Consider the following 14,242-nt stretch of genomic DNA (forward strand, 5'->3'; position numbering starts at 1 on the left):
CCTGTAAATTCCCACTGTCGTCCATTTGTCCGTCTGTCTGCCTTTTCCTTAATCTGGAGAACAGTGTTAGATAAATGAAATTCAAGACCAGATATGGAAAGCTTAGGGACAGGAGGCCCAGATTAACTATATGTGAAATCGGGGGGTGCTGAATAAGTCGAACCCCTCTCGATTGTCACCAATGTGTGAGATCCCGGGGGGTAAGAGTTTGTCGTACCTCTTTTTCCGGCGTCTCACTTGTCAAGGATGGCTGTTACGTTGTCGGCGCGTTACGCGTTACGCGAGTGGATGAGGAGGAAGATTGGGGTCGACGATAAGGCGAAGCCGACAGTCAAGAAAGACACCATTTTATAACAAAACAAGATTTAATAAAAGCTAAACGAACTAAAGTATACTTCTACCCTCGTATACAAAAAGGGGCCAGAGAGAGAGAGTTTACAATTATTTTTCATACCTCTTAACAAGTCCGTAATGGACGAATATTCTCTCAGAGGTGACGATGATGTTCGGGATGACAGAGAATTAGTTAATGGGACGATGGCACGTCGAATCTTAGAATTCGTAGACTGGACAATGGCACTTAAAACATAGACACCTTGAAACTTTCGGGTTCGGTCGACGGCGTAGTGCACTTCTTAGTGGAGAGACGATCCGACCCCTTTAGGGGGAAGGAAGCGTCTTTTATAAGTTTTTGATGGGAAAACTTGTCACGTGAGCGAAAACGAATCGCTATTAGGGCCATAGGTGTTCCCGGGATATTAAATAAACGACTAGTTCGGACGCTAACTATAAACCATCGTGCAAGATGATCTACCTGCTCCGAAGGAATAACGGCTTGTTGACAGTTAGGGGACAATCGTTGTCATTCGAGGGTCAACAATTTCCCGGGTATGGAATGTTGTTGATTAAGTCGTTTATAACTGGAGTGAAATAATTTAGAAATTCTAGGTTCTTAACTTCCAGATTTCACATATATATGAACTTCTGATGCAAACAGAAAGTCACATTATTCCAATTTGAAAATTTTTTCCTGAAAAAAGTTTTAGATAGATAATCAGCATGACTCTGTTGTTAAAAAAAGTATGATGTACTGTACAGGGGAAAGAGACCGCAATACTAATTTGAGCTGGAGAGCATATATTTTAAATTAAAAAAATTAAAAATATGATTAAAAATTGCAGCCTGGAATTGTAACATTATTCATTAAATATTATTTTATAATTCATAATTATAGAATAATATATAATGAATATATATATTATAATTCATTATATATTATTATATTCGATCTATTATTTGTAAATAGATACTTCAATATTTAAAAATATATGTAAAGAACAAAACACTTGTTTATCACACAGATGAAATGTACTGTGTTTAGAAAATTCTTAACCATTATACTTTTTCGTATATATAATTTTAAGCTTTTGAGATAAAATATTAATTCAAAAATGTCTATCAAATAAAAAAATTAGCTATGTAACTATTTTATTTATATAAATAATATATTATTTTTTCCAGGAAAAATTGATCAGTCAATATAAACATTATGTTTCAATATTTTCAATATGATTATGCTGTGTATGATCTATTTTGAGTGCTTGGATGTAAATTATGATTTGAATTGAATGTAATATGTATATTAAATATATTGAAAAACTTTATTTAAAAATTATTTTTGTTTAAGTGGTGGTTGCACTAAGCAATTTTCAGTTGTTTCAGTTGTGCAATTGCCTGTGCAATTGCACAACTGCAACAGCTATTCCCATTAACTACCAAACCCTTCCAAATATTGCATGCATGCAACTTCAACTAAAAAATGTTTGTTGTTGTTGAACCAATTGTAAGTGTGTGCTTAATGTCTTTGATTTTACACCACCACGACAGTTTAAAATGGTAGAAAATTGGAGCACTGAGATAGAATCATGATTTATAGAATTGATCCATAATCACAAGACCCGATAGAATTTCTTTATTAAAGTTAGAATACTTCTCTTTCTTTCAAAATATATAGAGGATGGATCTGTTTGTTTCATTTTTCTAATTACACAATGTTGATCATAACTTACACTTTTGATCATTATTAGAATTTTATTTGTTAATGTGTAATTGTGTTTCTGTTGTGTCTGAGTGCATGAATGCTTGTGCAACTCAGCTATCACAATTAAAGTTGTCTGAGTGGCAAAAAATTGCAATATGCAATTGCCACTTTAGAAATATTATATAATTTCTATATTATTATGTAACATTTTCCAAGATTGTTTCAAAATCTGAAAAGCTAATTTTTGTTTGTAAACAATTTAGATTAATTTATGGAATATAATTTTGATAATCTTTGTTAACTGTTTAGTTTCATTTTAAACAGTTTTAGCTTAATAATATTTCAGTTTTAAAATTAAAATTTTATAACTTGATGGGGAAAATACTTGTATTACAACATTCATTTATTATATTCAAAATATATTGTTTATTAATATACTCTTTATTATTTAGGAATTTATGTTAGAACTCACTCAATATCAAATTGGAATTGGAGAAGTCCTACAAAAAGGAAATACTTTAGTCAGCCAAGGTAAAGTGAGCTTTGATGAACAAGAAGAAATACAAATGCAAATTGAACTTTTAAATAGCAGATGGGAAGATCTTCGTTTGAAAGCTATGGATCGTCAAAGCAAGTTAGTTGAATATTTAATATCATTATGCTATAATTTATTTATATGAAAAAGACTACAATGAGGAAAGTTAAGAAGATAATGAAAAATTCAAAGTTAGATTGATTTTTAAAAATAATTTTAATATGAATATTTGAACTATTCTGAAATAATATTAAAATAATTCCATAATAGGTTTAAATGGCTATTATAAAATCACAAGTAGATGAACCATCTATCACATTAAATATATTGTATTTCAGAATGATATGTGAGTAGAATTGACGAAGAGAGAAATAATATGATATAATTTATGACTTTTTACATATGGAAAGTCATAAATTATGCCATATTACTTCAATTCTAAGACACATTCTTATTCTTATTTTGAAATCAAATTTAGAAAATTTTTTATGGTGAGAAACCTTTTATTATTTCTAATTTGTGCATGTAAAAAATGGGTAAAAATGCAATTTCAAATTAAGGAAATACAATAAATATTTTTAACTATTGATAATACAAATAATTGCTTTTAACTATGAGAATAGCAACATAATTGAAAATTCCAATAAATAGCAAAATATTTAAAATTTTTGATTATGTAATATAATCAAATTATATTATTATTAATTATCAAAATTAATATGTTATATAATAAAAATTTATTTAATGACTGCCAAATATCTAATATTATAATATATTACTTGAGACAATTTATATTCATTGGATCTTTTATGAAAATGATTACAATCTGTAAGATTTATAATAGTACAGGTAATTTTTCTTTTCTAATCTTTATTTTCTTTTTTCATACCATATTTTTGCAGATTGACTGGCATGCTGCATATAATTGGTAGAGACCAGCAGGCAGGAAACCCCATGGTTACCAGCATGCTGATTAAACTGCAACTAAAAAATAAAATTAATCAGATCTAACAAAACTAGTTGTTAAATAAATGTTAAAGAAAACATTCTTCCCAGTACAATAAAATAATAACATTGTAATTTTGACTGACTTATAACCAAGAAGAGAATTTTTGTTTACATAGTAATAAAACAATTAGCAGCTTATTTATACTACTACTACTACTGCTACTATTGGTGATGGTGGTGGTGGTAGTCAGTGTGTTCTGCACTGACAATCTGCCTTAACCTTCAAAGATTCTCTCAAATTTCACACAAAGTGGATGTTAGTAGACTAAGTTGAGATAAGTTATAGTGAGTTTCAAAAATATGATATATTTATTCTTGCTTTTATTGATCAAATTACAATAAAATAAACATATGGAATGCCAAAAGTGCTATTTTTTGAGTATTTTAAATGGTTAGAAAGAAGACAAAATGCAGAAATTAAAAATATAATTGTAATTTTTGATATTAAATCAAAAATTATTGTTGACAGTTTCACAATTTTAGAATAAAAATAGTCATCTGAGTTTCACCTGCCTTCTGTAGAGGGATGTATAACCTCACTTAAACCAGCATGTTGGTTTTTACCATATCAAAATATCTGATTTCATGCTTTCCCTGGATAGATTGACATGCCAGACAATCTGCAAAAATATGGTACTTTAACTAGTGTAAGTGAATTCAACAGCATGGAATTTGAACTTATTTAATGACTTATCGGAATTTTCAACAATTCAATAATAGAATAAAAACTTGCACTGTTTAATTTTCTGGATAACATTCTATATTTATTCAGATTTTTCAAAATTCAAAATCAAATCAGAATTCTTCTCATTACATGGAATGCAAGAAACAAGTTTTTTGCATTCTATATAAGAAGAAGAATTATTGAGAAATCAGAATGGCATTTTACAAGAAAATTAATGAATTAATAATGTGTAAATGTAATATAGTATTTTTTTTTTTTTAAATCTATAATTTGTCTTGTAAGAAACTCACAATTTAATTAAAATGTCTTTAAAAATATGAAAATGCTAACATTTTAAGGTACAAATATAAACATTCATTAACTTGATTTTTAGATTAATGCCAAACAATTGCCAGATTATATTGGGCTGTAATTAAATATCAATGTAATTATAATTATTTAATTTATCAAGAGATGGCATCTAATGTCTACTTTGGACTGAATTACTTTACCAATTAGTAATTAGTAACATTACTATAGCCTGATGTAATCTGGCAGTCAATTAGTAATAATTTTAAGATATTTTATTTTCAAGAATATAAATCAAAAACACAACCATAATAATAACAATAGTAATTTTATTTTTGCAAATCTTAGCTTCAGATTGGCTTTTAGAATTCACTCTTATGAACTTGTTGTTTAAAGAATCTTTGTTTCCTATAGAATAGTCAAAGATAATTAAAAGTAGCTAATAATGATTATTTCCACATAATGAAATGTTCTAATAAAATAAAATAAAAATAATATATATGTATATTATTCTTCTAAAATAAGTTGAAATAAGGAAGAAATTCAGAATTCTAATTAAAAAAACAAAACATTTAAAACTTGTATTTTTCTATGATAAATTTTTTCAATAATACTGCAATATTTATCAAGATTTCTAATGTTTACTTTGTTTATATTTTAACATTTTTTAAATGTATATATTTTAAGAATTAATTAAAAATAAAAATAATTTTATTGACTTAAAAAGATTTTTTTTTATTTAAAATTAATTTATCTATAAAACTTTTTGAAATTTTATTTTTTTTATGATAATATGTATTTTGGGATTTTATTATTGTATTAAATTGTTTTATTAAAATTTAGACTTCATGAAATGTTAATGGAACTGCAACAGCAACAACTAGATAATTTGAAAAAATGGCTTAATGACATGGAAGATAGAATAAGTCGACTTGGTCCAATAGGACCGGATTTAATAGCAATAAAACAGCAAATAGAACAACAAAAGGTAATATTTATTTGTAAATAAAAATGAAGACATTTAAATTATTTTTGTATTTTTGTATTTTTATAATTATAAATTATTTTTGTATATTAATTTACTTGAAATAAAATAAAAATTTTATTTTAAACAGCTGTTATTTATTCAAAAATATTGTTTAATTGTCTTTTAAAAGATTGATCAATAATAATTTTAAAGTTATAAAAGTAAAGATAAAGGTTTTTAAATTATATATGTAAAAAAGCAATATGCATATTTTCATTATTTTCTGTTCCAATAGTTATTTTTCTAAACAAAAAACATAAATTCAAAATAATGAACACAAACAGAATCAGAATTGATGAGAAAAATATCAATTTTACATTTAAATTTTCTGTATTTAACCAGTTATATTTTGACAAATACATTAACAGAGAATTCTGTCTTGTTATTAGATTATGTAAATTTAAATACAAAATTTGTTTTATCTGCAGTTTAAATCCTTCTCTAATAATTACAAATAATAAGAATAAAGACTATATGAAAGTCTTACCAACATGCAATATCTTTTATTTCAGTTGCAAAAAACAAAAAATTATACCAGTCTGAAGTGAAAATAATGAATAGCTAATATAAGTAAACTTTTGTTAAGATTCTTTAGAGCAGGCCTGATCAAAAAGTCAATCATGGTATCATTTTGATTGATTATAAATAATATGACCTGTTAGAATGTGAAAAAACATAACTTTTATGGAAATATTTCAACAGTTGATTGTTGAAATGCAGTGACCGATGTCATATTAACTAGCAGAGACATGCATGTATGTTGAATATTTGTTGTTCATAAATAGATAAGTTTGTAGTATATAAATAAATAAATAAAACTATATTTTATAAGGTGGTAAATGAAATAAACTTCTTACAAAAGAATAAAAGTAGTGCTAGATTACAGGTACTTTTAATTCCTAAAAGTAAATCATACCCATTATAAGTTGGCCAGGTCTGCTTTAGAACAATGATCTTTGAAGATTTTTTACTAGATTAATTTTTGCACATTATAATATAAATAATTTTTTGGTGGAAAAATTAAATATATATTGTTTCAAATTTATAATTTTTATTTTGGTTTTTAATCTACAAACATAAAATTTTATAATTTAAATTTCTAGCAAATTTTTTAAATTAACATACTAACATTTTTTTATTTTTTTGTTTTTTGTTTTAGAAAGGCAGTTTTATCATAAATTATGCTTGTAATTGCCAGATTTTCTGAAACACAGTTTAAATAATAATGTTAAAAAAAAGTCTAAGATTTTTATTTACTGTTATGTCGGAATGATATAAAGTTTCCATTAGAAATATAGATTAATAATATGTAATGTTATGAAATTATAATTTCTAAATTAAAAACTAAAAAGTTTAATTGATTATTTTGATTATTAATAAGAAACTTAATAATAATTTTAATTCTAAGAAGTAATTAACTTAATTTTAAAAATATCAATGTTGACTTAGTCAGTTTTTAAGATTAACTGATTAAAACATTCTTAGCAATCAAAATATATTTCATAATTATGAACTATAAATTGTGGCTTAAATATAATTTTTTTTTTATGTGGATAGAAAATCCAGAAAGATGTGGAGCAACAACAAGAAGTTGTTAACTCACTTTCTAATATGGTGGTTGTGGTAGATGAAAATTGTACAGATAATGGTATGATATTGAATTTTGTTATTTTTATTTATAGAGAAATAGAGAAAAATATTACTTTATTTAATGAAAAGTTATTAAACATTCGTAAAAATAAAATTTTTCATATTTTAAAATCTAAATAAAAAACTAAAAACATGCTAAAGTTTATTTGCACTTAATTAATTAATTAATTAAAATTTAAATTATTGTAGAAATCTTATGGTAAATTTTTATCCTGTTAATTTCTTGTTGTTATAAGTTTTTGTTGGAAAAAATGATTTACAATTTATTAAAAATAATAATTAGAAACTTTGATTTTAATCATTATAATTCTCAGTATAATTTTCATTGTTATGATTATTTCTTACATTATTCAAACTAAATTAATTTGAAAAGAACATAATGAAACTTCTTTTTATTTTGGCAGAATTTAATTTTAGTAATACTATGGTGATATAAAATTTAAAAAATGCCATTAGTTACTTCTATTTGCTGATAATGTTATTCCTTATTGTTGTTTATTATTCTCATTTTAATATTGTTGTAAATTGGAAAAATCTTTAATAAATTCAAATCTAAACCACCAGTAGCAGACAATAGTTACACTATGCATTGCATTGAAGTTGTCTATGAATGCAGACAAATAATTCATGTACAAAAGCACACGTGATAACATGAACAACCCAGGATATCTTCAATTAAAATTGAATTATGATTTTGAAATATGAAATATGAAAATTGAATTATGATTTTGAATTATGAAATCGATATGATAAAATTGAATTATGAAGATTTATAATTTACCATTTGTTCTAATGAAGTTTATTCAAGCCAATACACTGTTACTTCTGTGGTGCAGTAAAAAAGGATGTAAGATAGACTCAAAAATTTTATATTTTTGTAGTCATAATTCAATTCTAATTCATGTACATTTTTTTTGACAGGTTTAATGTCTCAAATAATATTAGTTTTTAGCTTTCAGCTTTTGTTGTGATCTCAATAAGTTGTCAATAATGCTTGGGTGTCCTGGCTGTTGATGACCTTACTCAGATTCTCCTCATATCTCTCAGCCTCAAATACATCTTTCACTTCTCCCAAAATAACTTTTACTTAGAGCCTCCAGGAACAACCTTGTGTTACATTTTCCTGTCTTCAAATTCTTCTGTTTTTTAATTCACTTTTACAATGATTTTCTTATTTCTTTTACTATGTACTGTTCATACCACTCCATTCTGTTCCCTGTTCCAACAAAATCTCATACACTCCAGCTGTCTTCTTTTCTACTATGCAATGAAAAATATTTCATAGTAGATCAAAAACTATCTTGTTTCTATTTAATGTAATCTTCTTTCTTATCTGTTTCTCTAACTTTTTTAATAAAACCTTTTTCCTCATTTATCGTTATAATGCATGGAAACTAGTCACATTCCTCAATTTCACTTCTTTGTCCTGTAAGTTTTTTTTAATCTTCTTGAAGCATCTACTAAATCATCTGCACTCATAGTTGAGTTTCTGATCATTTTCCTAATTCAGCTAAGTTCAAGTGAAGTTTTTATTTGCCAGGTACTTTTGTCAGAACAGCATTCAAATGAATTTGTAGTACTATTTAAAATGTTAATCTTGTGTTATACATGTGTTTCAAAATATCTGTCCAGGCATACAAATTTAAATATTTCATTAGATTGCATTAGATATGAATAATTTAGTTATATCATTTTTAATTTTCTTTTTAAAAATAATTACAAGTCAATTCCTATTTGAGGTTCTTTTATAATTTTACCTCTGCTTTACATCATTACACCAATGACCAATCAGATGATGCCTTCATAATATTTAAAAATCAGCATTTGAATTTTTGTTCTACTTTTGAACACTACTGTTAACAATAATAGCTTAAAGGTATTGAAAACTTTTTTTATTAAATGTCTCATGAATTTTTGCTGGAGTTTTGGTTTTACTGGTGTTTCTATATTTTCCAATTCTTCATTATTATTGATTTTTCTAAAAGAAATATTTGACTGATTGTAACCTTTTGGTTATGCATGCAATCTTCAACAGATGGTGTTAAAAATATAATTCTTTCTCAATGGGGAAATTTTTTCCAAAAAAATGAAGCAGATAGAATCAATATTTTTTGCATTAGAATTCTAATACTAAGTAAATTTAGTAAGAACGTTTATTTTCATTCTTAACATAAACCTAAGGATTAGATATCAATTACAATTGGATGTGTAATAAGTATGAAAGTAAAACATGATGACAGATCATAAGATCAAGTAAGACTCAAATTAACTGGATTAAGTAAATTTTAATGACTTTTATAATAAAATGAAAACATAATTATAATTTTATAATGGATGTTGATAGTAATATAATGTTTTTTTAAAATCTCTTTTTATTTGTTGGAATAGGAACTGAGATTTATTTTAAAATAGATATTAGGGTCTGTCTGTAGTATAGATTTGTTTTAGATGAGAACTTGTATTTTTTTTGTATTTCTTTTTACTGAATGATTTTTGTAAATTAATCACATCGTGCTTGTAGTCTATGAGCAAGAAGTTTATAATGGGATATGATATTTGAATTACAGTAGAGCATCGATTATCTGACCCCTGATTAATCGTCACATCGGTTAACCACATTCTAGTCGGCAAATTCAAGTGTTTGCTAGTGATGTGGCACTACAACATTTGGCTATGTCTAACATCTAACAAACATCTAGCAAACATCTAACAAAAATCATATTTTTGTTAGATGTTTGCATGTTTTAGCTGGCAACATTGGCTTGACCTTGAAAGGGAGGCCAGTATTTAAACCAGGCTTAATTTTCAATTTTTTTCTTTATTTTTGTATTTATTTTGTGCAAAATAAAGAAATAATTTTTAACGATTACAATAGCGATGATTATTATTTTTAAAAAATTTTGTTAGGCTTAACATCAATGAAAATTCAATGTGAAGTAAGTTAATAGTGATATAATAATATACTAATTACATGGGATATACTAATATACTATACTAATAATGTATTTCTTCATACTTTTCGGTTATCCGTTTTTTCAGTTATCCGATCAACCCCAGACCCCAATTGAGTCGGATAATCAATGCTCTACTGTATTTTTACTAATTGTGTAATTATTATATTTGCTATTAGTTATCAATGATAATTATTATCTTTTAAAATGTGCTTTGTATAATTTTATGTGTTTAAAATTTGATATTATTATTACTGTTATTAATACATTTATGAAGAATTTTTTATAATAACAACAATTATTATTATTATCTAGTTTATGCAGCATTAGAAGATCAATTAGCAGCTTTAGGAGAAAGATGGGCTCATGTTTGTCGTTGGGTAGAAGAAAGAAGTAATAAACTTCAATCAATTACACCTGCTTGGCAACAATTAGAAGAAGAAGAATCATGTTTTGTTCAGTGGTTGCAATGTAAAGAACAGCAGTTATGTGATATGGAACATTCAAATTCTTCTGATTCATCTGTAATTCTTGATCATGTAAAACAGCTGCAAGTAAATATCTTTAATTATAAAAATTTTGTAGTTTTATTAGAAAGTTTAATAAAATATATTGTGTTATCTTTTCTGTGAAAAGGGCTATAGTATTTACACATGAATTGACACCATTCATATATTTATCATAGCCCAATTTCCAAAGATAATTTTTAAAAAAATTAATTTTGCTAGATATTTTTAATTGAATTAAAATTAAAAATTAATTTTTAATTAATAAGTATGATCTTGTTTTTAACCAGAATGATAGCTTAGATAACAATAGAAAAGAACCATTAAAAGTTATATTTATTTTCAGTAAGAAATTATTGTAGAAAATGCATTTGGGTTCTTAATCTTTATTTTTGCATATGTATTTTGTTAAGCTTCACAATACTTTAAGTAATATATTTTAATAAATAAAATAACAGTGAGTCTTGTTAATACCAAATATTAAGAAAAATAATTAACAACAAGTTTAACAACATTAATAATAATAATTACAACAAATATATTAAAATTGTTTTTTTGTTTTAAAAATGTGTAGTTTAAAGAAATTTAACAGGCATTAAATTGAATCAACAGACAAAAAATGCATTTTTTGCAATAATCTATTAATAAAATATATTTTTCTGTTTTAGTTTTTATGTTTATAAATCTTTTAGTCCATTAAGTAAATTATTTATAACTCACAAGAATAATCTTTTATTCTTAAAAATCATGATTTGTTTTATACATATGCAGTAACTTCCTTTCAGTATTAATTCAAATACTTGTTTTTTAAAATAAAAAAATACATGGTAAAATGCAAAAAAAAATTTCTGTTATATTTAAATTAAAAAACAATTATTAAATAAGTCACATTATTATTAAAAATAAAGTTTATCATTTTTATGCTTTATTAATATTAGTAATTTAAGAATATTAAATATTTTCATTTTTCAGTTAGTTATTATGTTTAAATTGATAAAAATACATTTATTTTTCAGTAGACGTTTATAAATAAATTATTATTTAATAAAAGACAGCTTTTTAGATAAAAAGAAATCATTGAACTTTTGCACTTTTGCATACATACATCAACATTTTAATTATCAATTTAATATTGAAATTTATTTGAGTATAAAACTTCACTTATTTATTGTTTAAATTAATTACATTGATCTTGTTGCTCAGCAGAAAACTTCATTTAATTATAAAATGAAATATTTACATTTAATCATATATTACATTAATTGAATATAAATTTAGTATTTTTAATTAATTGAAATAATCATATAAACTTATTAAATATTTGATAAAATAAATCAATAATATTTTGATTTTGCATTTTGTTTTTATTTATTTTTGTTTTTTTTATACAGAGGCAAATAAATTAATTGCTATTTACAAAAACTTTAGAAAATATAAAAATTAATTTTTGTTAAAGAAAAACAAGTTAAGAAATGCAGTACATTTATATAGAAAAATCATTTACTCACATAAACATATCTATTAAACAATTTGAAAACCCAAAGTAAAGACTTTCTTTGAGTTTTCAATTTGAATGTTAAGAATTTGAATTGTTCAAAATTCAAACAATTTTATAGAATATAAAATCATAATGTTCAGTCTAACAACTTTTTATACCTTGAAAATGATTTCGCTATATCACAAAATGTAATTGGGCATACATAAGAGATGCTATTTTCCTAGAACTTAAATGAAAAGTTTTCTTGGATATTGCTTCACTCAAAATCACATCATTTATGCTGCAAGTAATTTTTATCTGAGATTCCTATCTAGCATATTTTTTAATTTCTCTTTCAAAATGGCTCCTACACATCCAAGTAGACTACTGATCAAATATTACCTCATGTTTCTGGCTTCATATTATTATCTATATAAATGCTTACTTTCAGGTAGCCAACTGTTTAAATTTTTCACAAAGGAATGTTTTTGTCCTGTTTTTGGACAGCTTCAGGTAGGAACAGTGACTTGTGTATGTTAAGAAGCTGAAGTATGTTCCTTCATAAAAAATTTAAATAGTTGGCTACCATAAAGTAAGCATTTTGTACAAAACACATAATAGACTACTAATTTTGTTAATTGCCAAGTTGACTGCATTTATTGATTCATTGAGATGAAGTCTCCTTTCCAACTTAGTAATCATGTCTTTAATAAAACACAAATTGGTTTTAATATAGGCAAGTTTTTGCTTGATGATATTACTTTCAAAGACACTCCAGAATTTCTTAAAAGCACATTCTCAGGATTAAAAGTTTTGACAACTTGGTGTACATTGTGAATATTGTCAGCATTGTAGATGAAAGCAGATAGCCAGGTATCTTAACATGTTGGTACATGGGCTTTGATAGACTAGGCATATTTGGAAACATTCTTAAAAATTTCTGTCATCTTTATTTGGAGCTTTTATGAAGACTGTTATGCAGTTGGTAATCTATTTATTGGTACCAAGAAACATCACACAAATAGTTTCACAAATTCTGCTAAATGCATGTGCTTGCTTATATGGAACATTTTGATATAAAACACTTTCAGCACAATGGTTGCTTTGAGCATATAGCTATGGCTACATATAGCAGTAACAGATATGAAAAGAAGCACTCTGTCATAAGGTGTGCTGTTTGGACACAAAATTTTTAGTTCATAATTTATGCATTTCACAGCAGTTAAATGATCGGTTGCTTCTGTGAACATAGCATAGAGCAAATATGTATTTTTAGTTGCCACATCTGCATTTTCAAAGGCATTATCAAGCAGGTTAACTATTATATCACAAGATGCATTGTGGTTTCATCAATGTATTACCACAAACTTTTTTCTTCAATGTTTGTTCTGATTGTCTTGTTGGTTTTATTGTATTAGGTTGTTGCAAATGAAATGGATGTTTAATTTAATTTAAAATTTACATATTCAAAATTATCTCTATCAACATTAATACACTTTTCTCAATGCACTAGAAATGTATTAATGACAGTTGGATAGAAATCATGAAAATGAGAACCAAAATTCATTAAAAGTACTTTTTATTGCATCCTCTTCCTTGAAGACTTTCCTTGCAAAAAATTGTCCAAATATATAAAAAAATAATTTCCTATTTTTCCATCCCATCAGTAAAAGTACAGAACTTTTAAATATGTGGAACTCACAATATAAATTAAATTACATTTTTAATTTGCATATTATGTGTGTCCAATTGCAAACCTACAGCACTGCTCACATGGAAAAAAGCTGAACTATTGATACAAGGCCATAAAGTTTAAATTTTAAAAAATGGCCGTTTCATTTGCAATGACCCAATACAATTCACTGACATAGTTTTTTTGAAGAGTCAGTTTATCTGGTACTTTTTCATTTGTATATTTCTCAAGGAAATTTTTAAACACATCACTGGTGAGCTTATTAAATGAAATGTTGGCAGCAATCAGCATTTTGCATAAGTCATAACAAAACTATGACACCCTGGTATGAGTTGCTTAAATGTTTAAACAGTTACTGTTTTTATCTTTCATTGGACTGTA

The 14,242-nt window shown here is 25.4% G+C and overlaps 1 protein-coding gene across 6 annotated transcripts in view; it reads left to right on the top strand.

The window, feature by feature from the left end:
- Nucleotides 1–14,242, top strand: part of Dys (Dystrophin) — a 514,896-nt gene that overhangs the window by 234,026 nt on the left and 266,628 nt on the right. For all 6 annotated transcript variants that reach the window (XM_067286836.1, XM_067286831.1, XM_067286830.1 and 3 more), the window contains 4 exons: nt 2,494–2,675; nt 5,401–5,545; nt 7,142–7,232; nt 10,501–10,739. In XM_067286836.1, the coding sequence (XP_067142937.1) occupies nt 2,494–2,675; nt 5,401–5,545; nt 7,142–7,232; nt 10,501–10,739 (657 nt within the window). The remainder of the gene's footprint in view (nt 1–2,493; nt 2,676–5,400; nt 5,546–7,141; nt 7,233–10,500; nt 10,740–14,242) is intronic.

Source organism: Centruroides vittatus, unplaced genomic scaffold (assembly GCF_030686945.1).
Source record: "Centruroides vittatus isolate TY-2023 unplaced genomic scaffold, ASM3068694v2 scaffold_386, whole genome shotgun sequence".
NCBI lineage: Eukaryota > Metazoa > Arthropoda > Arachnida > Scorpiones > Buthidae > Centruroides > Centruroides vittatus.